Source organism: Nycticebus coucang, chromosome 4 (genome assembly GCF_027406575.1).
Source record: "Nycticebus coucang isolate mNycCou1 chromosome 4, mNycCou1.pri, whole genome shotgun sequence".
Classification (NCBI taxonomy): Eukaryota; Metazoa; Chordata; class Mammalia; order Primates; family Lorisidae; genus Nycticebus; species Nycticebus coucang.
In genome coordinates, this window is record NC_069783.1 from 105,082,415 (window position 1) to 105,109,827 (window position 27,413).

The 27,413-nt window shown below is 45.5% G+C and overlaps 2 protein-coding genes and 1 pseudogene across 4 annotated transcripts in view; 2 read left to right on the forward strand and 1 right to left on the reverse strand.

The window, feature by feature from the left end:
- Window positions 1–27,413, forward strand: part of POLE (DNA polymerase epsilon, catalytic subunit) — a 57,992-nt gene that overhangs the window by 486 nt on the left and 30,093 nt on the right. Inside the window, exons 1-23 of one of the 3 annotated variants that reach the window (XM_053587548.1) lie at window positions 162–280; window positions 5,874–6,015; window positions 6,432–6,512; window positions 6,873–6,917; window positions 7,040–7,132; window positions 8,015–8,169; window positions 9,656–9,797; window positions 9,929–10,009; window positions 11,207–11,314; window positions 11,635–11,745; window positions 12,025–12,110; window positions 12,331–12,450; window positions 14,318–14,450; window positions 14,765–14,878; window positions 15,198–15,410; window positions 15,730–15,837; window positions 20,003–20,131; window positions 20,212–20,314; window positions 20,397–20,543; window positions 20,920–21,065; window positions 21,456–21,604; window positions 24,221–24,313; window positions 24,396–24,540. In XM_053587548.1, the coding sequence (XP_053443523.1) occupies window positions 5,941–6,015; window positions 6,432–6,512; window positions 6,873–6,917; window positions 7,040–7,132; window positions 8,015–8,169; window positions 9,656–9,797; window positions 9,929–10,009; window positions 11,207–11,314; window positions 11,635–11,745; window positions 12,025–12,110; window positions 12,331–12,450; window positions 14,318–14,450; window positions 14,765–14,878; window positions 15,198–15,410; window positions 15,730–15,837; window positions 20,003–20,131; window positions 20,212–20,314; window positions 20,397–20,543; window positions 20,920–21,065; window positions 21,456–21,604; window positions 24,221–24,313; window positions 24,396–24,540 (2,577 nt within the window). In that variant the 5' untranslated portion in view covers window positions 162–280; window positions 5,874–5,940. Of the gene's footprint in view, window positions 1–161; window positions 281–506; window positions 540–5,873; window positions 6,016–6,431; window positions 6,513–6,872; window positions 6,918–7,039; window positions 7,133–8,014; window positions 8,170–9,655; window positions 9,798–9,928; window positions 10,010–11,206; window positions 11,315–11,634; window positions 11,746–12,024; window positions 12,111–12,330; window positions 12,451–14,317; window positions 14,451–14,764; window positions 14,879–15,197; window positions 15,411–15,729; window positions 15,838–20,002; window positions 20,132–20,211; window positions 20,315–20,396; window positions 20,544–20,919; window positions 21,066–21,455; window positions 21,605–24,220; window positions 24,314–24,395; window positions 24,541–27,413 lie in introns of those variants that run through there. The other 2 variants (XM_053587549.1, XM_053587551.1) reach the window with 2 other exon arrangements.
- On the reverse strand, window positions 22,524–23,938 carry LOC128583383 (polyribonucleotide 5'-hydroxyl-kinase Clp1-like; annotated as a pseudogene).
- LOC128583392 (NADH dehydrogenase [ubiquinone] 1 beta subcomplex subunit 9-like) lies at window positions 26,545–27,322 on the forward strand. Its single transcript, XM_053587604.1, has one exon. It carries the CDS (start codon window positions 26,604–26,606, stop codon window positions 27,159–27,161), a length of 558 nt encoding a protein of 185 aa, XP_053443579.1. The 5' UTR covers window positions 26,545–26,603; the 3' UTR covers window positions 27,162–27,322.

Genomic DNA, 27,413 nt, shown 5'->3' on the forward strand with positions numbered 1-27,413 from the left:
CACACGAGCCCGCGTGCGCGAAGGCCTCAGGCGTTGTGTACCGGATGGCTGTGGCTTCTGCCCGGCCTTCCGACTAGCACTGCCTCCTCGGGGAGCGCAGGCTGCTACAAGAGTGAAAGGTAGGGTTAGTTGTGAGGCAGATGAGCACTGCGCAGGGCTGGCGTGGAAGCTGAAAGCGCGTGTACAGAGCACCAGGACAGTGGCTGCGATGTAGTAAGAAGCCGGGAAGTGGCCGTTGTCCTCATTTTGCAGATTTTCTGCTATCATTGCCTAAAGTGAGGTACGCATCTCAGAGAAAACAATTTTGGGAGGAGGTAGGGTCCAAGTGAGCAGTTTTCTAGGCTACTTGATCCAACTCACTTGGAAGGATATTTGGAGAACTAGTAGAGAAGGCTGCATACCCGTATATACCAATGCTCCACGAGCAGCACTTTATTCGTCTTGATTCCGATGAAGATTTGAGCCTCAAACTGAAGCTGGGTTCTCTAGCAAAGTCTGGAAAGCAGTTTTCCTGTGTTTGTGATTAAAGATGAATCCAGGTATTTTAGAGATCAAATGGTCATGTAGTATAGGGTGTATCAGTTTCCAATTGCTGCTGTAACAAATGATCAATAAATAACTTAAGTAATATGATCTTACTCTGTTACAGTTCTAGAGGTCAGAAGTCCTGAAATCAAGGTGTCTACAGGGGTGCATTCCTTCTGGAGGCTTTAGGGCAGAATCTTTTCCTTGCTTCTCTCCATCTTCAAAACCACCAGTGTTGTATCTCTTCTCTCCTGTCTCCTCCCACTTTGGCCCTCCTGCCCTCTGGCCCTTAAGCTCTCTTATGAGGACCCTTGTGATTACCTTGAACCCACCCCACTAACATCTATCTCAAGATCCTTAATTTAATAATATCTGCGAATTCTTTTTTTTTTTTTTTGATGTAAGATAATATTCACAGGTTTAGGGAATTGGGGCATAGACATGTTGGAGGGGGCATTATTCTGCCTAAAAGTTGTTAGAATCTTTTATAAAGTTTCAGGATCCTAATCTTGGAATATGGTTTTTCTGTCCTTTGAATGGAAGTGGCCCAAGAAATAGAATACCTTCAGACAAAGTTCTCAGCCCTCCAAGTAGCTGGGACTACAGGCACCTGCCATAACACCCAGCTAATTTTTCAATTTTTAGTAGAGTTGGGATCTCACTCTTGCACAGGTGAGGAACGACTGAGCTCAAGGGACCCTCCCACCTTGGCGTCTCAGAGTGCTAGGATTACATGCGAGAGCTAGCATGCCTGACCGGTTCAAATCTTTCTAAAAAATTTTTGAACTGGTCTTATTTTGGATATTTAGCTTATTTAGATGGCTTTTCCCTCTTTTAAAAAAACCCGTGAAAAACTTTTGTATACAAAAATATATATATTTCTTGTACATTATTTTCCTTAGCATAAATTTGTAGAAGTGAAATTACAGGGTCAAATGGTATAGGAATATTTTAGAAATACTGTCACCTTATGGAGAAATCTAATAGTGTCAGAGATTGTCTCAGTCTGTTTTGTGCCACTGTAAAGAAATGCCTGAGGCTGAGTAATTTATAAAAAAGTTTATTCAGCTCATGGTTCTGTAGACTGCACATGAAGCATTGCGCTAGCATCTGCTTCTGGTGAGGGCTTCAGGAAATTTCCAGTCAAGGCAGAAAGTGAAAGGGGATCAGGTGTGTCACTTGGCAAGAGAGATGGTGCCAGGCTCTTTTAAACAACCAGCTCTCACTGTGAACTAACAAAGTGAGAACTCTTTATCCCAGGGAGGGCACTTAGCCATTCATGAAGGATCCACCCTTTGATCTAAAACATCTCCCACCAGACCCCATATTCAACACTGGGGATCATATTTCAACTTGAGATTTGTAGGAGTCAAACATCCAAACCTCAGAGATGGAAGGGTCATACAGTTTTATCAAAAATTGTGTTGGGCGGTGCCCATAGCTCAGTGGGTAGGGGGCCAGCCACATAAACACTGAGGCTGGTGGGTTTGAACCCTGCCTGGGCCAGCTAAAACAACAATGACAACTGCAACAGCAACAAAAAAGAGCCGGCATTGTGGTGGGCGCCTGTAGTCCCAACTACTTGGGAGGCTTTGGGAAGAGAATCGCTTAAGCCCAAGAGTTTGAGGTTGCTGTGAGTTGTGACGCAATGGCACTCTACCCAGGGTGACAGCTTGAGACTCTTTCTCAAAAAAAAAGAAAAGTGGTGCTATCCTAGGAAACATAGTAAGGAGCCAGAATAGATCCTGGGAATGAAAAGTGGCAGAAGGGAAGGAGTGAATGAATGTCTGAATAGTTAGGGAAAGAACACCTTTGAGACATAGATCATTGTGGAACAACTCATATTGCCCTGTTTGGAAGAGCATATGGGAACAGCGTTAAGGGAAACATGCCTAGAAGAGCAGTCTAGTGAAAAAAAAATAAACGAGAACTAGTGTGTCTGCATATGCCTTCATGCTGAGTTTGGGAAGCAGTTATAGGAATCTGTCTCTTTTGCATGGGGTGTGTTTGGGATTCCCACTCTGTAAACACTGGTGTTTTGTCTGCTGATTGCTTTATTTTTATTTATTTTTTTTTTGTAGAGACAGAGTTTCACTTTATTGCCCTTGGTAGAGTGCCGTGGCGTCACACAGCTCACAGCAACCTCCAACTCCTGGGTTTAGGCTATTCTCCTGCCTCAGCCTCCCGAGCAGCTGGGACTACAGGCGCCCGCCACAACGCCCGGGTATTTTTTTGTTGCATTTTGGCCGGGGCTGGGTCCGAACCCGCCACCCTCCATATATGGGGCCAGCGCCCCGCTCACTGAGCCACAGGCGCCGCCCTGCTGATTGCTTTATAAAGCAGCTCAATTACTTACATTAAGACAAAAAAGCACAGGATATTAGTTCTTAGCTTACATTTTTTTGAGGAGAGGAAAATGCACTTGACATAGGAAATAAATTGGTCTTCTGGCCAAAAATAGGAAGACTTTAGAATCTCAGTAATGTGGTTTAAAGGAAAAACTACTTTAAAAAACAGTTGAAATCCTAATAAAAGGATTGCTCTGTTTTGAAGTTAGACAAATGAATTATTCTGGTCCATCCACATGGGATCACACCTGTGAACAGTTGGGGAGAGTCTGAGCTCTGGACTCAAGTTTAGCTAGTTCTGGTTGTAGGATGTTTTCATTGGGTATTTAACTTAAGATTTATGGTTAAATCTATATGAAGCATTATAACATTCTAACCAGAAAAAGGTTTGGAAAGTTTGAGATGGATGTGTTAGTACTGGAGAACTGAGTAGTGAGTTTCCCCACTGAGTGAAGACTGAACAATGTTATAGCCCCATTTTATCCATATTTCATTGTACTGGTATCTAGACCCAGGCACTCCAGAAAGATATTTAAAGGTAGAGTTTATTTTGCTGTACCAGGTGTTTTGTTTTAATAGATTTAGAGGGTACCAGTTGGATTCTGTTAAATACATACTATATATACAGTGCAGTGGTTCTCAACCTGTGGGTCTCAACCCACAGGAACTTTATTAGGGTTGCGGCATTAGGATGTTTGAGAACCACTGGTATAGTAGGTGTTTCTATAACCCTAGTTGGCTCAAAATGCAGCTAGTAAATAGGTGAATGATGTTAGCAAAATGTGGTGATTGTATGGTTCATTTGCAGTTTTTCTAAGACAAGGGGAATCAGAATAAAGGAATAGAATTACATTCTTTTTTTTTTTTCCTCTCACTTGAGAATCTTTTTTTGAGATGGATTCTCTCTGTTGCCCCAGGCTAGAGTGCAGTGGCCCTCATAGTATACAGCAACCTCAAGCAATCCTCCCACTTCAGCCCCCACCTAGCTGGGACTGAAAGTGCCACTACCATACCCAGCTAATTTTTCTTTTCTTTTTTCTTTCTTTCTCTCTCTTTTTTTTTTTTTTTTCTTTCTGTAGAGATAGAGTCTGGCTCTCTTGCTCAGGCTAGTCTTGAACTCCTGGCCTTAAGTGATTCTCCCATCTCTGCCTCCCAAAGTTCTAGGAATACAGGCATGAGCCACCGTGCCTGGCCCTGTTGGCTCTATTTTTTAAGACGGTTTAATATGACTGCCTACACCTGGGCCTCTTTCAATAGAGAGGTGCAACCTCAGCCTGGCAGGATTCTTAACTTCTGGCAGTTTCGGGTTTTCTCTTATGCTCAGAGGTCCATTTGCATCTTTGTCATCTCAGTGGTCATGAGCCCACATCTGTATTCTCTTTGTTTTGAACATTTTTTAAAAAAAGCTATTTTGAGATAATTGTAGATTTCCAGGCTATTTTCAGAAATCATACAGAGATCCCATGTTCCTTCCCCCAGTTTTTCCGAGTGATAACATCTTGCATAACTAGAAAACGTTTGTCACTGCCAGAAAATTGACATTGACACAATCCATCTTACTCAGATTGTTCCAGTTTTATGTGCACTCTTTTACATGTATGTGTGTTTGGTTCTGTGCAGTTTTATCACTTGCATATTCGGGTGACCACAACCAAAATCAAAATATGAACAGTCTAGTAAAGGATTGCCTGGTGGGGTGGCACCTGTGGCTCAAAGGAGTAAGGCGCTGGCCCCATATGGTGGCGGGTTTAAACCCAGCCCCTGCCAAAAACCGCCAAAAGAAAAAAAAAGATTGCCTGGTGCCACCCCTTTATAGGGGCAGCCACCTCTATTCCTTCCCATCCCTGACAACCAGTAATCTGTTTTTCTTTTTTTTTTTTTTTTTTTTTTTGGCCGGGGCTGGGCTTGAACCCGCCACCTCCGGCATATGGGACCGGCGCCCTACCTGTTGAGCCACAGGCACCGCCCAGTAATCTGTTTTTCATCTCGATAATTTTATTTCAGAAATGCTATATATAAATGGAAGTATAAAGTGTGTAATTTGGAGACTTGGCTTTTTTACTCAACATCATTCACTTGAGATGCATACAAGTTGTTGTATCATAAGTTCATTCCTCTTAGTGTTGAGTGGTACGCCAGAATATGTGTGTGTGCCACAGGTTAACTGTTTGCCTCCTGAGGGATATTTAGATTGTTCCCAGGTTTTGGCTGTTATGAATAAAGATGCTGTGAATATTCACAGATTTTTTTATGAACATGAGTTTTTATTTCTCTAGGATTAATGCCCAGGGGTGCAGTGTTGGGGGTTGTGCATTTTTTTTAAATTTTTTTTAATTAAATCATAGCTGTGTACATTAATGCAATCATGGGGCACCATACACTGGTTTTATATATATAATTTGACATATTTTCATCAACAGGTTAACGTAGCCTTCCTGGCATTTTCTTAGTTATTGTGTTAAGACATTTATATTCTACATTTAGTAAGTTTCATATGTACCCTTGTAAGATGCACCATAGGTGTGGTACCACCAATTACCCTCCTTCCACCCATCCTCCCTCCTCCCCTCCCTTTCCCCATATTCTTAGGTTATAATTGCGTTATAGCTTTCATATGAAAGCTATAAATTAGTTTCATAGTAGGGCTGAGTACATTGGATACTTTTTCTTTCATTCTTGAGATACTTTGCTAAGAAGAATATGTTCCATATTCTTGTGTATTTTTAATATCCCCTAAAGTAGCGGCATCCAGTCACTTTTGCTCTTTTTGTTAGCGTTCTGGTTACAAAGTTAACCAGAGGTAGGTTTTGAGAAGCCTACCCCAGTCATATTTTTCTCAAAAATCCTTTTATTTTAATGAGCTTTTTGGCCAAGCTTGTTTTTTAGGGAATGCATATATGTGTCATATCTGAAACACTTTATATACTAGATTGGTTAAAGTTTGTGGGGCTAGGTGGCATCACAAATGGTAAAGCCTAAGTTTCTTTTTCCTTTGACCAGTGATGATGGCCCCTCTTCCTCCGCCTCTGTGCTCAAGCGCCTGGAACGAAGCCAGTGGACAGACAAGATGGATTTGCGATTTGGCTTTGAGAGGTTGAAGGAGCCTGGTGAGAAGACTGGCTGGCTCATCAACATGCATCCGGTAAGCACCAGTGCTCTCTCTCAGTCTTTTGCCCATTCAGGAGAGCAACTACATCCCTTCTCATCAGAACATAGTCCATGTCTGAAGAGTATAGGGCATAGGCAATCCTGCTGTTCAGGTGAAGTGGGAGATTTGACTATTAATTCCTCTCCTCTCCTCTCTGACATCATCAAAGGGCCTGCCTATTAGCCATCAGAATAGAGCTTTCCAGGATTATAAGGGAGAAATTCAGAGAAATCCCCATTTGGGGGCTAGTACAATGCACTTCTTATGAATGTGAGGCTAGCAGTGTTTAAGCAGAGGTAAAGAGCTAGCTGATTTTGTTTTTCAAGTGCTTAGTTTCTCAAAGAATAGAGGGAAAAGGTATTACCCTACATAGAGAGTAATCTTCTGCCCATGTCGACTGACTCTTGTAGACTGAGATCTTAGATGAAGATAAACGCTTGATTAGTGCTGTGGATTACTACTTTATTCAGGATGATGGGAGCAGATTTAAGGTAAGCCCCTGACCCCAAGAAGCTAAAATACACTTGTGATGAGTAGCTGGGTCCAAAATGACAAGAGTTCATTCAGCTCTGTCACTAGGGTAGTGGGAGGCATCTAATGCACAGCTGCTGTGGCCATCAGATGCACTCAGCTCGGGAGGACTGAAGGGCAAGTGGTGTTGTGTTTAAGATTGTTTCCCCTGAGATATGTGCAGATCTGGATTTCCTATTATGCCATTTATCTTACAAGCTGCCAAGATCAAGGACACCTTGGTTCAAGGCTACTAAAGGCTACTAACAACAAACAGTCTTATTACTTTTTTCCCCTTTTTCCTTGCTCGTTGCTCCTGGATGGGTTGGTGACCGTTGCAGGTGGCCTTGCCTTATAAACCATATTTCTACATTGCGACCAGAAAGGTAAGTCTGTGTTTCACAGACTTGGGTCAGATGACCTATTCCTCATTTTGTGGTGGGCTTCAGAACTGGGAATTTCAGAACTTTTACCAGTGGAAAGTCTTTTCATTCTGATCCTGATTTAGGGTTGTGAGCGAGAAGTTTCATCTTTTCTCTCCAAGAAGTTTCAGGGTAAAATTGCAAAAGTAGAGACTGTCCCCAAAGAAGATCTAGACTTGGTGAGTATTACCCAGACATTCCAAGGGTAAATGAGGCTGGTGTCCACATTGTCTGTGGCAGGCAAGATTGGAAAAAGTGCAAGTTAGGTCATCTATTTGGTGGACTATTGTAACTGTTAATAAAGTCCACTTCAAAGTAGGGGCCAGGTATAGAGGCTCACATCTATAATCCCAGCATTTTGGGAGACTGAGGTAAGAAGACCGCCTAAGAAAGTGGCCAGAAGTTGAAGACCAGCCTGGGCAACATAGTGATACCCTGTCTGTACAAAACTTTTTTTTTAATGAGTTGGGTATGGTGTTGGGCATCTGTAGTCCCAGCTACTCGGGAGGCTGAGGCAGGAGGATCACTTGAACCCAGAAGTTTGAAGCTACAGTGAGTTATGGTGATGCCACTGCACTCTAACCTGAGTGACAGAGCAAGATCTCATCTTTAAAAAAAAAAAAAAAAAAAACGGGCTTGGTGCCTGTAGCTCAAGCAGCTAAGGCGCCAGCCACATACACCAGAGCTGACAGGTTCGAATCAATCCCGGGCCTGCCAAACAACAATGACAACTACAACCAAAAAATAGCTGGGCATTGTGGTGGGTGCCTGTAGTCCCAACTACTTGGGAGGTTGAGGCAAGAGAATCACTGAAGCCTAGTGGGAGGTTACTGTGAGTTGTGATCCCACAGCACTCTACCCAGGGCGACAGCTTGAGGCTCTGTCTCCAAAAAAAATAATAATGTTGTTGGTGCCACATGTAGAATCGGACAAGGTGCTTTGGAGTCAGTGACTCTTTGGGTGTGTTTTTCTTTGGACTTTACTCTCTTTTTTTTTTTTTTTTTAAACCAAAAAAGTCTTGTTTCTCTTGAACTCAGGAACATGATCTCTTTACTTTGTAGCCAAATCATTTGGTGGGTTTAAAACGAAATTACATTAAGCTATCTTTCCATACTGTGGAAGACCTTGTTAAAGTCAGAAAGGAGATTTCCCCTGCTGTGAAGAAGAACCAAGAGCAGGATCATGCCAGTGATGCATACACAGCCATGCTTTCCAGGTAAACTTTGCTTTCATGAGGAAAGTGTTAGCTAGTCCTAAATGGTAGGATGAGTAGGAGGAAGAAAGTGCTCAACAGCAAAGGTGCCTTAATGGTGGCTTCACTTGATGTGAAAACACTTGACCAATGAGGTAGAAATTTCTATATCTTACGATTAAATACACGTGGCTTCTCAGGTTGTATTTCATTTCATATTTTATATTTTAGCTCTCCCTGTTTTCTTATGTAGGGGTTGGTTTCGTGGTCCTAAAAATGAGTTGCTGTGACAATAAAGACATTTTGGAGGGAGAAAAATTTCACATTGCACCCTGTAACAGTACATCTACTTTTTTTTGAGACAGAGTCTCACTCTGTCACACTGGGTAGAGTCTATGGCGCCATCATGGCTTACAGTAACCTAAGTTTCTTGGGCTTAAGCAGTCCTCTTGCCTCAGCTTCCCAAGTAGCTGGAACTACTGGTGCCTGCCAAAATGCCCAGCTAGTTTTTCTATTTTAGTAGAGACATGATCTTGCTCTTGCTCAGGCTGGTCTCGAACTCCAGAGCTCAAATAATCTACCTGCCTCAGCCTCCCAAAGTAGTAGAATTTACAGGCATGAGCCACCATACTTAATCTCATCTATAAATTTTCATTAAATGTCAAGATTCGTGTAGTAGAACCTTGGGTGTTAATAGAGAAACTTAAGTGTAGAACATCAAACATTGTTCATCACATGTTTAAGTATCAATAACAAGAAGCAAGGTAAAAGGTTAAGAAGACGGCTGGGCACTGTGGCTCTTGTTTATAATTCTAGCACTCTGGGAGGCCAAGGTGGCTTAGGAGTTCGAGATTAGCCTGAACAAGATGGAGACCCCCATATCTTTAAAAAATATATATATGTTAAGAAGAGAAAATCTTGAGTAATTAAGTTTAGATGACTTCAGAAGAGCTAATCTTATACTCTGACAAAAGATGAGTTTGGGACTCTGAGCATTAGGGTCCTTTTCAGAATATTGGAAGGTATAATCAAAGACTAAGTCCTCAGAGGCCTAACCATATCTGAGATTCATTGTCTTTTTTCCCCTGTGTAGTCCATTCAGTATTTGAGCTTAGTGAGCTAATCATGGCCAGAAGGATGGGCCACATCTGTAGACAACGGCAGCGAGGTAGGCTGTGTGAAGTGGGGGCCTTCATAACAAACAGCGAGGACCCCGTGGGGATAGCCAACCTGGGTGCTTTCCTTGCTGACAGCCCAGTTTTGTTTTGTATTGTTTTTCCTTTTAATTGGGATATAATTTCCATCTTATTAAATGCACACATCTTAAGCGTACACTGAATTTTCTCATGTCTGCAGCTCAGGTGGGGTGATCATCTAAGGCCATTCATTAAGGAAGGACTTCTGTGGCCATTGACACCACCTCAGTTACCTTTTGTAAACTCTGCTCTTTACCTGCTCTAGTCCCAGCAGAGCATAGCTGAGTTAGCTACTCTTTCTATATATTTCCTAGTGTTCTCCAAAGGGGCAGTGTAATCACTGATGAGGAGGAAACCTCTAAGAAGATAGCAGACCAGTTGGACAATATTGTGGACATGCGCGAGTACGATGTACCCTATCACATCCGCCTCTCCATTGACCTGAAGATCCACGTGGTAAGTGTGGTAGGGCCAGGTTACTGCTCATGTGAAGTTCCCAGCAGTCAGGAAGTGATACTTATGGGTAAATCCACAGAGAAATAGAATTCTCTAGACATAAGACTCTTGTTAACATATGTATTCTGCAGGCTCATTGGTATAATGTCAGGCATAGAGGAAATGCTTTTCCAGTGGAAATAACGCGCCGAGATGACCTTGTTGAACGACCTGTAAGTGCTGTTTGTTTTCACTGTCTTGAGATTTCACCTTTTCTTGAGATAGCAAATTCAGTACCGAAAGGCGTATTCAACTCAAAAGTGTATTTGCTTTTTTACTAAATTGTTTTCATTGGTTTTTGACCTGAGACTATAATTTCATTTTGCATTGTACATTACCATCTGTATCCAAGGTAGGCTGGATTCAAACATCTTAAGGAAAGCTATGACTTTCATTATGGGAGTTGATAGTGACATGATAAAAAATGAATTTGTAACTGGAAGGCTGTGGTTCAGGTATGGCTTTGTGACTTTAGGGAAGTCTTTGTTCCCTTTGCTCATTTCCAAAATGGAGATGACAGCACTGTCAGGATTGTCATAAGGGTCAGAAGGAGAAGATGTGTGCTGGGTGGCGCCTGTGGCTTAGTGAGTAGGGCGCCGGCCCCATATACTGAGGGTGGCAGGTTCAAACCCAGCCCCGGCTGAACTGCAACCAAAAAAGTAGCCAGGCGTTGTGGTGGGTGCCTGTAGTCCCAGCTGCTCGGGAGGCTGAGGCAGGAGAATCGCGGAAGCCCAAGAGCTAGAGGTTGCTATGAGTCCTGTGACATCATGGCACTCTACCCCAGGGTGGTAAGGTGAGACTCTGTCTCTACCAAAAAAAAAAGACAAGATGTGTGCTAAAGAGCTTTGAGACCATGGTGTACTGTTATCTTAAGCTTGTCCTGTGACCACCTGCTCTGCCTTTGTCTCCTTTTTTTTTTTTTTTTTTTTGAGACAGAGCCTCAAGCCGTTGCCCTAGGTAGAGTGCCGTGGCATCACAGCTCACAGCAACCTCCAACTCGTGGGCTCAAGCGATTGATTCTCCTGCCTCCGCCTCCCAAGTAGCTGGGACTATAGGCACCTGGCTATTTCTTGGTTGCAGCCATCATTGTTGTTCGGCATGCCGGGCTTGATTCCAACCCACCAGCTCAGGTGTATATGGCTGGCACCTTAGCCACTTGAGCCACAGGCGCCAAGCCTCTGCCTTTGTCTCTTAGGTGTTTCATTTTGTGTACCTTTAATGAACTATGGCATTCTTGATGTGGGGCAGTCAATCTTGAGGTACCTGCCCCCACTCTTTCAGATCCTTTGCACTACTGCTTTAGTGATCAGAGGTGTAGCAGGCTGTGGTGGGTTCCTAGAGCTCGTCTTTATGTGATTTTGTCCCTCCAGGACCCTGTGGTTTTGGCATTTGACATTGAGACAACCAAACTGCCTCTCAAGTTTCCTGATCCTGAGACAGACCAGATTATGATGATTTCCTACATGATCGATGGCCAGGTGAGCAGTGATATCTGAGAAGCAAGCTCCTGCAATGAGGACCTTGTCTTCTCTCCCAATGAGAACAGCATCTGCCCCATGGTTAGTGTTTGCTGGGTGAGTGATGAGTGAGAAGACTCCTGGAATTGGAGCAAGGTGCTGTTCCAACATCTAGCTGTGCTCCCTCCTTCCTAACAGAGATCCTAGAGCCTCCTCTTGGGAAGCTCATGGTGCCTTCATGTGCAGAGTTCTTCATAGTCAGAGTTTCTGGGCCATGTTGGAAGGTTGTGTCTTAGCTTTGCCATCTCTGACTTGTGTTTATTGCTAATAAACTTCACCAGGGCTACCTCATCACCAACAGGGAGATTGTTTCAGAAGATATTGAAGATTTTGAGTTTACCCCCAAGCCAGAATATGAAGGGCCCTTTTGCGTCTTCAATGAACCTGATGAGGTAAAGAGGCATCACCTTAGAAATTGCATGGGATTTGGGGGTGAAATGAGAAGAAGCATGCTGATACTCATAAGACATTGGGCATTTATTGAATCAGAACCACATTTGTTCACTGAGCTCTGTTCTCAGGGTGTGATCCTCTTTCCTGGTGCAGACAGGAGGGTGGGGTGGGAATCAGGGCTGACACAAAGCCGCTGCTTCTGAACATGAAGAGAGGAATTTGGAAATAGTTTGGTGAAGAGCACGTACACCTTGAGCACTGTGGCTTATTGGATTCAGGTTCATCTGATCCAAAGGTGGTTTGAACACGTCCAAGAGACCAAGCCCACCATCATGGTCACTTACAACGGGGACTTTTTTGACTGGTGAGTCTGATGTCTTATTTGTGAGTGACTATAAAGTGGGAGGGGGGAATGTTGGGTTGTATAAGTGGGCTTCTCATTTGACTTGAGGATACTGGTGTGTGCTGATCCTAGGTATGCTCTGTGTCTCCTGGAATCCTGCCTGTGTCCAAGAGAAGAGTGGAGGAAGGAGCACTAGAGGCCACCCTGTCCCTGTTGCCTGTCTGTTCTTTTCTTTGTCCAGGCCGTTCGTGGAGGCCCGGGCAGCAGTACATGGCTTGAGCATGCACCAGGAAATTGGCTTTCAGAAGGACAGCCAGGGAGAGTACAAGGCCCCCTCTTGCATCCACATGGATTGCCTCAGGTAGGTGCCTGGCACACTGTACCTGACACTGCAGACTCACGTAGGCACTGTAAAGACTCCCCTCTGGTACACTGTATGTCTGCACATTGTGGGAAGAGGGTAGTCTTCAAGAAGCAGTTCCAGGTCTTCTGAGAGAATAGAGCTATGGCTCTGTGGGGTGGGGGCTATGCAGTCTTACTGCTATAAATTACTTGTTAAGTCAGCAGCCACAGCCTTGTCAACCTGCAGAAGTGGGGAAGCAGGACAGGAGACACTCCATTAGAGCCAGGTCCCTGGTGCTGTGGCAGCGGGAGCTGTAGAGGGACCTGGGCTCACCCAGCAAAGTTATGGGCACAGCAGCCAGGCATGTAGGGCAGCTTACAGGACAGAAGGTCCTGATATCAGGGTGGGAGGAGGGATGTGGACATACAAATGTCAAGAGAGGTTGGGACAGAGGTTCTCCATGGGCCTTCTGCGCCAGGTAAGGAGGTGCATTCTTCCCAACCAGCACTAGGTGCTGCTGGATCATATGAAACTTGGCCATGTTTCTGTTTAGCTCTGGCATCAGCATGTGGGTTGGGAGGCAGGAGGCTGGGCTGGTTCAGAGTGTGACAGAGTGACAGTTCTGATCCAAGGCAGGGTGCAGGGTAGTGAGGACCCTGGGTCTGCTGATGTGGGTCAGGTGGGGGCAAGAATGCCAATTCTCAGGATGGAGTGGGCACCCTGGGGTCTCTCAGGAGGCTGAGAACAGGATGGAGAATAGGTTTGAGGTGGAAGATGGTTCTTCCATCCATCACAAGGGAACCATCATAAGGCTCAATTTAGGCTTATACTGTGGATTCGGAATTGCTGGCAGGTGGGTCTTGATGAAAGCCAGGGTCATCCATGAGCTCCTAAGACAGTGGTTCTCAACCTGTGGGTCACTACCCCTTTGGGAGTCTAACGACCCTTTCACAGGGGTCACCTAAATGCATCCTGGCATATCAGATATTTACATTACGATTATAACAGTAGCAAAATTATAGTTGTGAAGTAGCAACGAAAATAATTTTATGGTTGAGGGTCACCACAACATGAGGAACTATTGAAGAGTTGTGGCATTAGGAAGGTTGAGAACCACTGTCCTAAGGGAAGAAGTACAATGAGAGGAGAGGAGCCTGCAGGGGTATGTGGCCCAGGGGGAGCCACAGGAGGTGGAGATGGGCTCCCAGTGGAAGGTAGGGCCTTTAGAAGAATAGGCCTAGGTGTTTCCATGCAGGGGGAACAGAGAAGCTCAGTGCTATTTGTGGAATAAGACCTGAGAGCTGCAGAGGGAAGGCCTGGGGAGAGGCTGTGGGTGAGTGTCTGCCCGTTTGCTACCTTGTTTCACTGGAAGGAGAGGTCAAGAGTTTGGAAGGCTGAGGTGGGTGGATTGTTCAAGCTCAGGAGTTAGAGACTAGCCTAAATAAGAGGAAGACCCTGTCTCTACTAAAAATAGAAAAACTAGCTAGGCATAGTGATGCACACCTATAGTCCTAGCTACTTGGGAGGCTGAGGCAGGAGAATCTCTAGCTCAAGTGTTTGAGGTTGCTGTGAGCTATGACACCACAGCATTCTATCCAGGGTGAGAGCAAGACTTTGTCTTTAAAAAAAAAAAAAACTTTGCTGAGGGTGAGGGTAAGGTGACATCCAGAAGACCAGCTCTGACATTCCCATATGTACACATGTGGGATCAAGGTCAAAGTGAAGGGTTTTCATGAGGGGCTTTCATTGAGGTGTTGGTATGTGTCTCCTGGTGCCTGTTAGGATCTTGTACTTTTCTATGTCGTGTCCAGTTTTGCCAGTTCTCAAATGTTCTTGGACTTCGTGTTAGTCTCCTCCCTGGCTTCTGTTCTTATTTCCTTCCCAGGTGGGTGAAAAGGGACAGTTACCTTCCTGTGGGCAGCCACAACCTCAAAGCAGCTGCAAAGGCAAAGCTGGGCTACGACCCTGTGGAGCTGGACCCTGAGGACATGTGCCAGATGGCCACAGAGCAGCCCCAGGCACGTGCCTGTGTCCCCTCTCAATGCTGCTGCACAATCACGTGTCTCATGTAGAGGTTGGCCTAGACCTGGGTGCTGCTTTCTGCCCCCCGGCCCCGCTCCACCAAGCAGGGCTCCTCTTCTTGTGTATGCACATGTCCTGTCCTTTGCACATCTCCTGCCATGGATAGGTGTGCATCCAGCTGTGTGTCCTGTCCTGTGCCTGTCTTCTTCCTTAAGTATATGGCCAGCACATGAGATGTAGCCCCTCACCAAGCTTTGCCTTTTATGCCTCATGGATCTTGACAGACTGCTCTGCGGTGTTCTCTTCTCAGACTCTGGCCACATACTCCGTGTCAGATGCTGTTGCCACCTACTATCTGTACATGAAGTACGTCCACCCCTTCATATTTGCTCTGTGTACCATCATCCCCATGGAGCCTGATGAGGTCAGTGTCCCCTCTGCCCACTGTTCTCTGGCTCTAATGTCTGACACTCTCCTCTTACCCACCTGCTCTGTTTTGGCTTCACCACTGTCTAGCAGAAACAGGTAGGTCTTGGGAGGGCTGTTGTGATGTCGTAACATCCATCAGTGATCCTAGCCCATATGGGAATAACTATAGAAGTGGAGTTTATGGCCGTTTATTAACACAGACTTCCTCTTCTTTCTTGTTGGAGGCAACTTTAGGTGCCTTTCTGTGGTGCTTGGACTGTGCCTGTGATCAGGCTGTTGTCCCAGACCCTCAGAAGCCTTGGTCTCTCCCACAGGTGCTGCGGAAGGGCTCGGGTACACTGTGTGAGGCCCTGCTGATGGTGCAGGCCTTCCATGCCAACATCATCTTCCCCAATAAGCAGGAGCAGGAGCTCAACAAGCTGACAGCAGATGGACACGTGCTAGATGCAGAAACCTACGTAGGGGGCCACGTGGAGGCCCTTGAGTCTGGCGTCTTCCGCAGTGACATCCCCTGCCGATTTCGGATGGTGTGCTGCCTTCCTGGGCCTTCCCATTCTTGTGCTGGGGGGGGGCCAGAACCCCTAAGGGCTGAAATAAAGCACCTTCTCATCTTCTCCCACAACCCCTGCCCTAGTTCAGTGCTCCCTTGGGACTTATCTAGGGTTGAGTGCACAGTGCACTGCAGAGTGAGCGTGTGGGTTCTTCCAGAGATTGCCAGGCACATCCTGCCGCATATGGTATACAGGGGGGTCCTGTGCACCTGTGGCAGTAGCAGTACACCTAAGGCAGACTGGTACAGGTGCATTTCCTATCTGACTCATGTCATCTCTTTGTTATTTGTGCTAGAATCCCACTGCCTTTGACTTCCTGCTGCAACAGGTGGAGAAGACCATGCGCCATGCAGTTGAGGAGGAGGAGAAGGTACCTGTGGAACAGGTCACCAACTTTCAAGAGGTAATGTCCAGGAGGTGGGCAGAGACAGCCTGTGTTCCCGCTCCTTCACAGACTCTGCTTCTAGCAGCATGTTTATCATGTATCTGCTGTGTGTGGTGCTGCACACAGGTAGTACAGGGTCTCCAGCAGGACAGGTGGCTATGATGTGTGATGGATCTTTTGAGGTAGAGGAGTTTCATGCTCTTGAAATGGGGGCCAGGCTGGCAGGAGCCCAGGCCATAAGTGTCTTCAGTCTCATGCCCTGTTTGTAGGCAATGAGGGACCACTGGAGATTTTTGGCTTTGTTTTTTTGTTTGTTTGTTTTGAGATAATCTCAAGCTGGGTGGAGTGCCATGGCGTCATAGCTCACAGCAACCTCAAACACTTGGGCTAAAGCAATCCTCTTGCCTCAGTTTTTCTATTTTTTGGTAGAGATGGGGTCTCACTTTTGCTCAAGCTGGTCTCGAACTCATGAGCTCAAGCTATTCACCCGCCTTGGCCTCCCAGAGTGCTAGGATTATAGGTATGAGCCACCGCATCCGGCTGGCTTTGTTTTTTTTCTTTGAGACAGAGTCTCACTCTATCACCCTTTGTAAAGTGCTATGTTGTCATAGCTCACAACAACCTCAAACTCTTGAGCTGACATGTTCTTCTTGCCTCAGCCTCCAGAGTAGCTAGGACTAAAGGCACCTGCCACAACACCTGGCTAATTTTTTTATTTTTAATAGAGTTGAGGTCTTGTTCTCAGGCTGGTCTCGAACTCCTGAGCTTGAACAATCCACCTGCCTTGGCCTCCCAAAGTGCTGTGATTACAGGTGTGAGTCACCACACCCAGCTAAGGAGTCTCTGCTAAGGAGACTCTAAAATGGTGACAGATAATAAATTCCTAAAGTGACAGAATACAGTAAAGTGCATTCAGAGCATGTTGTTACTGGAGAGGGAGGTGCCCCGTTTGGCGGTCCCCATCCTTGTGACATGGCACACAACAGACTTCTGTCAGGCCTGACCCAACACTATGGCATGTTCAATGAGTGGTGTTTTTGTGTTTTTAACAGTTTTAGTATTGATGTCAACAAACACCTTGTAATAGATTCACTAAACAAAATACAAACAAGAATGTGTGCACATTCTTTGCAAAGTGTAAGCGCTATTTGGATGTTGTCAACTACAGCTGTTATACTTCAAGGAACTGTCAGTGAACCACTCTGAGAAGGGAACCTAGTCTGAATAATAAACACAAGTTAAAGAACTTCTTAAAAGGAACAAAAATATTACTGAGAAACAACTAAATGTGCGAGAAGAGTTTAGGTGGAGTGTTATATGTTCAGGGACTTTAGATCCTTAGTGAGCCCCAGAGGTGGGCTCTGTAGATGGCAGTTTGTCTCCTGGGCTATGTACAGTGTCCTTGAAAAGGACACCCAGGGCATCCGTACGTTCTCAAGTGAACACCCAGTGATCAGGCAACACCAAGAAACAAATGCCAAAATTCGGGAACTACTATATCTAAGAGTTAATCTAATAATATTAGAAAATACAACATTGTAGCATTATACAAACTAGCCAGGGACATCATTGGGACTGGAAGCAACATGAAGTGTGCCCCGGTGGTGTCGCTGCGTTGGAAATAGCCTTTCAGCTGATCCAACCCTGTTCACCTTTCTGAACCTGGTAGCATTTCAGAACATCATCAGCAGTGGGGGAGGATGGCATGGAGATTGTTCTATTGATTCGTTTGCCTAAAATTTAAGCAGAAACTAAGAATTACATTTGTGGTATTTCCTGGCCTACATATGATAGTTATTAATCCTTGTAATCATTTTTTTCTTATAATTTTAGGTATCTAGTTTTTACTACTTTGAAGAGTTTAAGGATTTTTTAAAGACTAAGGACAATTTTGTGTTCAAGTAATTTTTGTAATAAGACTTTACCAAATTTAATGTATTTCTTAAAAATTTACCCTTGTGATTAACTTTTTTCTGCTGGCTAATTTGTGCTCATTTAGATGTTTTTCAGCTTTCTGTACCCTTTAATGTTTAAAGCTAGGGTTGTTAAACCATAGCACACGAGGCCTATTTTTATATAGGTGGTGAGCTAAGAATGGTTACCTTCTGAAAGCATTCTTAAAAAAAAAGCAAGAATATGCTATACACCATTCTCTGATGTGGCCATAAAACCAAAAATACTTATTATCTGATTCTTTACAAGGAAAGTTTAGCAACAGCAAAGCTAAAGGATTCTTAAATCTTTTAGCTAATTTGTATGAGTGCCAAAATATTATATTTTCTAATATTATTAGGTTAACTCTTAGATATAGTAGTTCTCAAATTTTGGCACTTTGTTTCTTGGTGTTACATACATTTTGTACAAAATGAATTTATCATGCCTGATGTTATCATTTAATGAGGTGTTACGTGGTTCAATTTTTTGGTTTTTCAGGACAATATTTTGACTTTTAGAAGCTCTGTTGGTTCTGTTCCAAATCTGCTTTTTTAAAAGTATTTTTTGTATGTGTGTTTTAGATTTTATTGTCTTTAGCATTTTAAAATATGCTTATTTTAGTGTGTTTAATCCAGTTTTATTGTCTGAAGTTCTTGGGTTTTCCTATGGTGTCTGTTCTTGGTTGTTGTGGTAGGTATTTAATCTGACACTGATTTTGGAGTGTGAATTCGTCTTCAGCAGGGAGCCCAGTGCAGGCTGTTGAAGGTCTTCCCTTGCTGCCTAGTTTATTACCTGGGGCCCCTTTTTATTTCGTTCTTTGATTTGAGAGTTCCCAGATGATGTGAAAATACAAACAACAGACTTGTTACAGGGATGCTCAGGAAGATGTTCTTTTCAATCAGGCACAGTTTGGGTGAGCAGATTCATTCTAGTTTGTACTTTCATGGAGATGATATCTGAGAGACCTGACTTCATTTGGGCTCTGTTTTGTGTAAGTTGCCCCTCTCTGAGGTTGTCTCCATCTGAAGAGGCACAAGAAAGTTTAGAGAAGCTTGGAGCACAGGCCCAAGGCACCGTCCTCAGGAAGGCCAGTGTGCTTCTGGCTGCTCTGGGTTACTCCTGGGAGCTTAGGTTAGCAGTTATTTCCTCCCATTGTCTGCTAAGGGTGGCTCGTTGTGTCTCTGCTGTGTGTGTGGACATTGTGGTTTATGCTGGCACCTGCATTTCCTTCTAGGGTCTGGAATTGGGTATGTGCCAAGCACAGGTGCCTACACAACAGCCCCTACTGAAGCCTTAGGCACTGGGTGTAATGAGCTTTCCTAGTGGACTATAATTCACATGGTGGTCACGGTTTAAGGCTGGGGGATGAAGTATGACAATATGTGACCCCCTCAAGAAGGGACTCTAGAAACTCACATCTGGCTTTCCCTTTACAACTATGCCTTTTCCCATCTTGGTGTTGTGCTCTGGGTGAGTCCTACTGGCTCCTATCAGAGCATCTGCCAAGTCAGCTAGCTCACTGTACTGGGTTCTACTCACTTTTTTTGCACTCTGGGGTTTGTTCCTTGTTTACAAGGTCAGTTCTGGGCAGTTTTTATATTTTATACAGGATTTTCAGGAGTTGGTCTCAGGAGATTTTAGACTCACGGTTCAGCTATGACTGGGAGTGCAGTTGAATGTCGTGTGGGAGGCAGTCCAGAGGGGTTCAGGGCTTAGACTGGTGAGGGCTGTTTCATGAGCCCATGCTAGCCTCTGAGCCTTCTCATCCATTAGGGATTGTGTGGCACATGCTGGACTATGCTGGACACAAGGGCACCCAAGAATGGTGCTGCCGGTGGCACCAGTGGCTCAAGGAGTGGGACACCGGCCCCATATACCGGAGGTGGTGGGTTCAAACCCAGCCCTGGACAAAAACTGCAATAACAACAAAAATAACTAACTAACTAAATAAATAAATAAGTAAAAGATAAAAGAATGGTGCTGCCTTCTCTAGCCAGACCCCAGGCTGCCACTTTTAGTCTTGTGGCCATGCCATGGAGAGGTCACAGTCTGGGACACATGACTCGAGCCACATAGTTCTTTTGGGATAATGGGTACTGCTTCCCTGGGGTGCTGTCCTATCTGGGCTCTTATAGGCATCACATGTATCTGGGCCCTGGGTGTGGTGCTATCATTCCTTCTCTGGAACTAGTGGTGCTACTCGGCTGTTCCTAGTTCTTATCTTGGTACGAACCCCTTTTCTGTATAGGTGTGTGATCAGATTAAGACCAAGCTCACCTCCCTGAAAGATGTTCCTAACCGGATAGAGTGTCCCCTTATCTACCATCTGGATGTGGGGGCCATGTACCCTAACATCATCCTGACAAACCGCCTGCAGGTAAGACTTACTAACTTCCTGCACCAGGATTGCACACTCTCTGCCGGAACCCTAATTGCTTTCTTGTTCTTACCTCTTAGCCCTCTGCCATTGTGGACGAGGCCACCTGTGCTGCCTGCGACTTCAATAAGCCAGGAGCAAATTGTCAGAGGAAGATGGCCTGGCAGTGGAGGGGCGAGTTCAGTGAGTGTTGGTCGAAGGGCTCTTCAGGAGACAGGTTAGCCTGGGGCTCCTTTTAAACCTGCTCCTGTCACCTCCTCCCCAGTGCCGGCCAGTCGCAGTGAATACCATCGGATTCAGCACCAGCTAGAGTCAGAGAAGTTTCCCCCCTTGTTCCCAGAGGGGCCAGCTCGAGCCTTTCATGAGCTATCCCGTGAGGAGCAGGCTAAATACGAGAAGAAGAGGCTGGCTGGTGAGCAGCTCAGTGTGGCCTTGGCTTTGTGAATCTGGCACTTCCTTCTCTGTGTTTTCCCTGGGCTGTGTTGGTACATCTCAACCCAAAGTCAGCAGAGTAGTTGTGCAAGCAGACCAGAGTCTGTTGTAGGTTGCTATTAACTATTCTTTCTGTAGAGTTCCTTTCTTTGCTTCTCTTTCAGCAAGTGTCCAGAAGCTCCTCTCTTTCTGTGGTCTTGGTGTATGTGACTCTTGGTATCCAAGGGTTGCCCTTTAGGTGATAAACTAGCAGCATATCTGCTCCTTTGTGTCACTCTACATCCCTTGAGTCCCAGCTCTTTCTTTTGTGTCTGGAAGGTCTCAGGTACACCCTCGCTACTCTAAATTGTGCTTAGATTACTGCCGGAAGGCCTACAAGAAGATCCACATCACCAAGGTAGAGGACCGCCTCACCACCATCTGCCAGCGGGAAAACTCCTTCTATGTGGACACAGTGCGCGCCTTCCGTGACAGACGCTATGAATTCAAAGGGCTCCATAAGGTGAGGTCTGAGACACTTCAAGAGTTGGGCTTGGTGAGGGGAATCAGAGTTTAGTGTCTGAAATTAAGATCTTTCCTGGAATTCTTGGCTCCCCCAGCTGGGTTGTGGTTTGGACCCTGTGAGCTGGCATGTGCCTATAGACAGTAAACACATAGATGTTTTTAACTTTAAAGAGCTAATGGCCAGAAAGGGGGAGGCCTCAGACTGTCCTGAACAGTTGTTCTGAAGTGATGATTTAGATTAGAACTCAGTATAGTACAGCTGTACTGTTTTTTCAGGTTTTTGATAGATTTGAACTTTTTCAAAATATTGAAAATTTGGGCTGTTGACTTTGTGGAAAGTGAGATGGAAGGAAGGCTCTGAGGTCCTGAATGTTTATGTGGTTCTCAGGTATGGAAGAAGAAGCTCTCGGCAGCCATGGAGGCAGGCGATGCAGCTGAGCTGAAGCGCTGCAAGAACATGGAGGTCCTGTATGACTCGCTGCAGCTGGCTCACAAGTGCATCCTCAACTCCTTCTATGGCTATGTCATGCGCAAGGGGTATGGCAGGGGCCCAGTGGGTGCTAATGCATGACTAAGAAAGTATATAGCTACCTCCAGATGGCTGGTTAGCATACAGTGGGGTACAAGGATAAAGTAGGGGGCACCTGTGGGTGGGAGTGGGGTGCTGCTCATCCAATTCAAAGACTGTGGGGAGAGAGCCAGTTCTCAGGTGTTGAGGGGGTCAAGGAGAGTAGGCCCACCTAGACTGAGAACCTGGGGCATCCAAGAGAGACGAGTGCTACTGTCTTAGTGCTATGGGCTGGAGGTTTGATTTGGTGGTTTTCAGCATATTTATATCACTCAGCGTATTTCCTCACCCGGGGAACGTGGAAAGGATCTGCATGTTTGCTTCACAGCTCTGTATGTATTTAGGGATGGACAGAAGAATGTCTCACCAGGGGCATGTACCCTGCAAGGCCTAAAGCTGGGTTGAGGGTAGCAGAGAGCAGGAGCTCAGGCAGAGGGGACAGCCAGCGGCAAGAATGGGGCTAGAGAGTGGTTTGAAGAAAGCAGAGAAGCACTTTGCTTTGGTGGGTGTGTCTGGGGTGTGTTACAAGTCTTGAGGGGGCTAGAATTGTGAGCTGATGTGGCCGCAGCCCATTATCCCTTTCCAGAACTTTGGGTTTTTTTTCAAGTTTGAACTTTATTGGAAGGAGCCCTTCTAAATCACATTTTTACGCTAGATAAATGAGATACCAAATACTATATATGGAATATGAAGTAGTGATTTTAAAAACCCACATAGCACAGTGAAAGAAATGGAATTCAAAATGACATCTTAGGTAATCTAAAAACCAATTACAGTCCCGTTTTTTTCTTTTTGATCAAGATTAGAAAAGTCATGTTATCACTACCAATTTTTAGAGGTAAATGTGTGTGTGTGTGTGTGTGTGTTCCACTAGTCCACAGTTTTCTGGTCAGCTGGCCTCAACAGATTCTCATATATCAGTCCATCTTCCTTTGGTGAGGGCCAGAGATTGTGATGCCCTAGGCAGCAAGGCTTCCTGCTGATAGCTACTTAGGAGCCATGAACCGGATATCCATGATGAGAAGGAAGTTCTTAGGCAGTGGGCAGGGGGGCAGAGATAGGACAGTAAACACCTGGTGCTCCAGGTCCACACTTGTCACCACAATGAAGCCAGCCACACGTCTCAGAAAGGTTCTCCTCTGTACCTTCAGCAGTGCTAACACTCAATAGATGGTGCACCTTATCTCGGCCAGGGGTGACAGGTACTACTTGAACTGATTGTCCTCCTGAGACATGCCCAAAGGCAAGCAAGAGTCTGGGAAGGTGAGTGTCCCAACTTTGTAGATGTTCACATCTGAAAATTTGACATTGAAGGCATGGGAATAGAAACAGCCTTGGAATCCATAGAAATACTCACGGATACGTTCATCCCTACATTCCTGCCGGAAGTCCTTGGACTGCTCTACCACACCCCCTGATTTAAGGAGCAGCACAATGCATACAAAATGAGGCAGGTCCTGCTTCAGCTCATTGTATAGTCATTCTTGATCCAGAACCACAACCACATCTACCTCAAAAGCTGAAGCTGCATGCACTAGGGCCTGGTAACCAGATCCCTTGACCCTGCCACAGGTGTTAATGACACAGCCACTCACAGATGCCCTTCTGTTCACCTCATACCTCTGGTTGAAAACATCTGCTAAACAAGATTTAATCTTATAAAGCTTGATGTTAGTACCAGGACTGGTGGAACCAAAATGATACACCAAAGGGGCCTGTATGGAGAAACTCTCTTCACATCTGCTGGCTGCTCAATGTAGAGGGTCCCCATGGTCCCAGAGATGGACATGGAGCCCTGGCCCACATCTAGCTCCACATAAGTGGGACAGCGGCCCAAACACACTGCATAGTTTAGCAGTAGGCGACATACTGTGGACTTGCCCACATCAGTGGGGCCCACTGCCATCACTTGGGGACCTTGCTCTTCTTCCTTTTCCGCCTGCCGCCTCATCTCAAAGGCTGTGTGAGTGTTGAGGTAAAGCAACATAGGAGTGTCTTTCGAGACATAAGCCACCTCGGTGCGGCCACTCAGTTGCAGAGAACAGCCATGCCAAGTGAGAACAGCCACCTTGGCACCAGCATCAAGAATTTCTTGTTTTGGGTCAGCTCTGTGCCAAAGATCTCTGCCATGCCAGCCAACAACTTGAATTGAACTGACTGAGATGCCTCCACCTCAAAGCGAAGTTCTGTTTCTCTCTCTAGTTCAAATTTAGTTGTTGGCTTCTTGTCATCACTGGCCTCCTCTCCCATCTTACCTATGTAGATGCTGTGCCTGCACAGCCACGAGCCCAATCGATAAATCCAAAAGCCCTCACTGGAAAAGCCCTAAGCACAACCAGATGCCACACTCGCCCAGACCTGCACTGGAAACCCTTCCAGAACTTTCTTGAGCTGTGCTGGGCATCCTGGGGTAGGGACGAAGAAATGTCCTCAGGGAAGGACCAGATTCTGCCTCAGTTCTCTCCCGCTTTAAATGCATTTGGTCACTTCCCTAGTCCTTTCTTGGGATCTCTCTCTTTCTCTTCTACCTCTGGAAGGAGCCTCATGGCATCCCTGCTCATTAAAGGCTATGGCTGTCTTCCCAGGGCTCGCTGGTACTCCATGGAGATGGCTGGCATTGTTTGCTTCACGGGAGCTAACATCATCACCCAGGCACGGGAGCTGATTGAGCAGATCGGGTGAGGTGCTCTCACAGTCAGGGGGGCAATGTGGGGAGGATGAAAGCTAGAGGTTGATGACTTCACACTTTTGTCCCCGCAGGAGGCCCTTAGAGCTGGACACAGATGGAATATGGTGTGTCCTGCCCAACAGCTTCCCAGAAAATTTTGTCCTCAAGACAACCAACGCAAAAAAGCCCAGGGTGACCATCTCCTACCCTGGGGCCATGCTGAACATCCTGGTCAAGGTAAGTCCCAGAGAGGGGGCATCTGGCCCTGGACTGCAGCCTGGCCTGGTATGGCTACCCAGCTCTGGAAATGTCAGGTCACCTCCCTTGGCCATACAAGATGGTCAGAATGCTGTGCTGAAAAGGTATTGAGTTCTTTGCCTTGCCCTTTAAGCCTGGCATCCAGAGTTTTTTGCTTTTAACTTTTAATTTTGAAATACTATTAAACGTGTAGAAAATTACAAAAAATACTACACAGCCTGCTTGCTGATGTTGGCCTTGTACATAAATCACAGTGCAGTTGTCAAAGCTAAGAAATCCATTTTGGCCCAGGTTACAGGCTTCCCTTCCCACTCTTGTGCTTCCTTTGTCCCAGGGTCCCAGCCAGGACCCCTGTGGTGTTGAGTTGTCCCATCTCAATCCTTTTCAGGCTAATGGTTTCCTCAACCTCTCTTTTGTCACAACCAACACTTTGATGTGCTATTGAGGCATTTTGTTGACTATCCCTTGATTTGGGGTTGTTGTTTCTGGTTATTAGACTGTAGCCATTTCAGATTTTTTTTAAGGAACACCACAGGGTGATAGCCTCCTGTCACATTCTCTTTGGTGCATGTGTCAGGGTTTGTGGTGTCGTGGAACTTTAGCTTGGCACCCAGGTTGCAGTGCCTTCTGTAGGCCTCGTTGTGGAGTCGTGTCCCCCTCTCCTTATGCTGTTCTGGGTCAGCAAATCCACACCCCAGGGGAGAGGATTAAGCTTTCTCTCCTGGAAGAAGGAATATCAAAGGGCTTCTTGGTATATATATTAGAGTCATCACAGTGATTAAGGAATATTATAAAGGAGATATTTGAGACTATGAAAGACTCAGTTGCTCCTTAAGTTTTCTTCTACTGATTTTGGAGTTCATGGAGAATCTTGTCTATTGCCATCATCACTGGTGTTGTCGTGTGTCACTTTTCTTCTGTATGGTGGTGTTCTGTTTCCCCTCTTCCTTCTACTTTGATTAATTGGAATTCTGCAAGGAAGAGGTGTCACCCTTTTCTCCTACTTATTCAGTCACTTACTTAATTTACTTATTTGTTTGTACCAGCCTGGATACACAGTGTCTATTCAGTCCTAGGTTGCAGTCTAGTATAGCCCTCATGTGTTCTGTTGCTCAGTTTGTTCCTCTTTGGGGACAAGGGGATCCTTTTCTTTTACCATATGTTTATGGTATGTGCCCTAGTTTTGTTTCTTTTTTTGTTTTTGGAGTACTTCCTTACTAACAGCACAAGGTGCTCTAGCCTCATCTTATATTTTCCCTATTCTAGTCTAGAGTCAGCCAGTTCTCCTGGGAACCAGTTCCTTTTACTAAAGAATGGCCTGAGAAACTAAGATGGGGTCCCATAGCCCTTCATGACTCAGTAGATCAAGCTGGGAAATGCATATGTAATAATATGATAATAGCCTGTGTACACAAAGCCATGTTTATCTCTGTATCCTTTGTGTTTGTGTGTACTTTTTTTTTTTTGAGATAGAGTCTTACTTTGTTGCTCTTTGGTAGGGTACTGTGGTATAATAGCTCACAGCCACCTCAAACTCTTGGGCTGGAGTGATCCTCTTGCCTCAGCCTCCCAAGTAGCTGGGACTACAGGCACCCACCACAATGCCTGGCTATTTTTCTTTTCTTTCTTTTTTTCTTTTTTGTTTTTTAGAGTCAGAGTCTCACTTTATTGCCCTTGGTAGAGTGCTATGGCATCACAGCTCACAAAATACAACCTCCGACTTCTGGGCTTAGGTAATTCTCTTGCCTCAGCCTCCTAAGTAGCTGGGACTACAGGCACCTGCCACAACACCCGGCTATTTTTTTGTTGCAGTTTGGCCGGGGCCACATTTGAACCCACCACCTTTGGTATATGGGGCTAGCACCCTACTCACTGAGCCACAGGTGCCGCCCCAATGCCTGGCTATTTTTAGAGACAGGGTCTCACTCTAGCTCAGGCTGGTCTGGAACTCCTGAGCTCAGGCAATCCACCCATCTCAGCCTCTGAGAGTGCTAGGATTACAGGCGTAAGCCACTGCACCTAGCTCATGTGTGTGCTTTTAAATGCATGCATCCAGGGCCGCCATAGTGTTCTCGGCGCCGACGGCCTACCTGACCCATCAGCAGAAGGTGTTGAGGCTTTACAAGCGGGCGCTGTGCCACCTCGAGTTGTGGTGCATCCACAGGGACAAATACCAGTACTTTGCTTGTTTGATGAGAGCTCAGTTTGAAGAACATAAGCATGAAAAAGATATGAGGAAGGTCACCCAGCTGCTGAGGGAGGCAGAAGAATTTTGGTATCGTCAGCATCCACAGCCGTGTATCTTTCCTGACTCCCCTGGGGGTACCTCCTATGAAAGATACGAGTGCTACAAGGTTTCAGAGTGGTGCTTAGATGACTGGCATTCTTCTGAGAAAGCCATGTATCCTGATTTCTTTGCCAAGAGAGAACAGTGGAAGAAACTGCGGAGGGAAAGCTGGGAGCAAGAGGTTAAGCAGCTGGCAGAGGAAACCCCACCTGGTGGTCCTTTGACTGAAGCTCTGCCTCCTGCTCTAAAGGACGGTGATTTGCCCTCCCCGTGGTGGCATATTGTGACCAGACCCAGGGATCGGCCCGTGTAGAGAGAGAGAGAGAGACACGTTACTGTTTACGTTTGCAAGTGAAATAAGTTACAGAATACACACACACTTGCCCAAATAAAAATAACTGAAATGGTAAAAAACAAATAAATAAATAAAATAAATGTATGCATGCATCCACATCCAAGAAAATTAAATAAGCAATGGAATAAGTAGATGTTAACATCTCTGGCTCCGATCTACTCCCCTTTCCTTGTTAGTGATATCTTTCTCCTGTGGTGAAAACATGTCTCT

Coding starts and splice junctions, on each gene's coding strand:
- LOC128583392 (XM_053587604.1), top strand. CDS start 26,604: ATGCATGCATCCAGGGCCGCCATAGTGTTCTCGGCGCCGACGGCCTAC.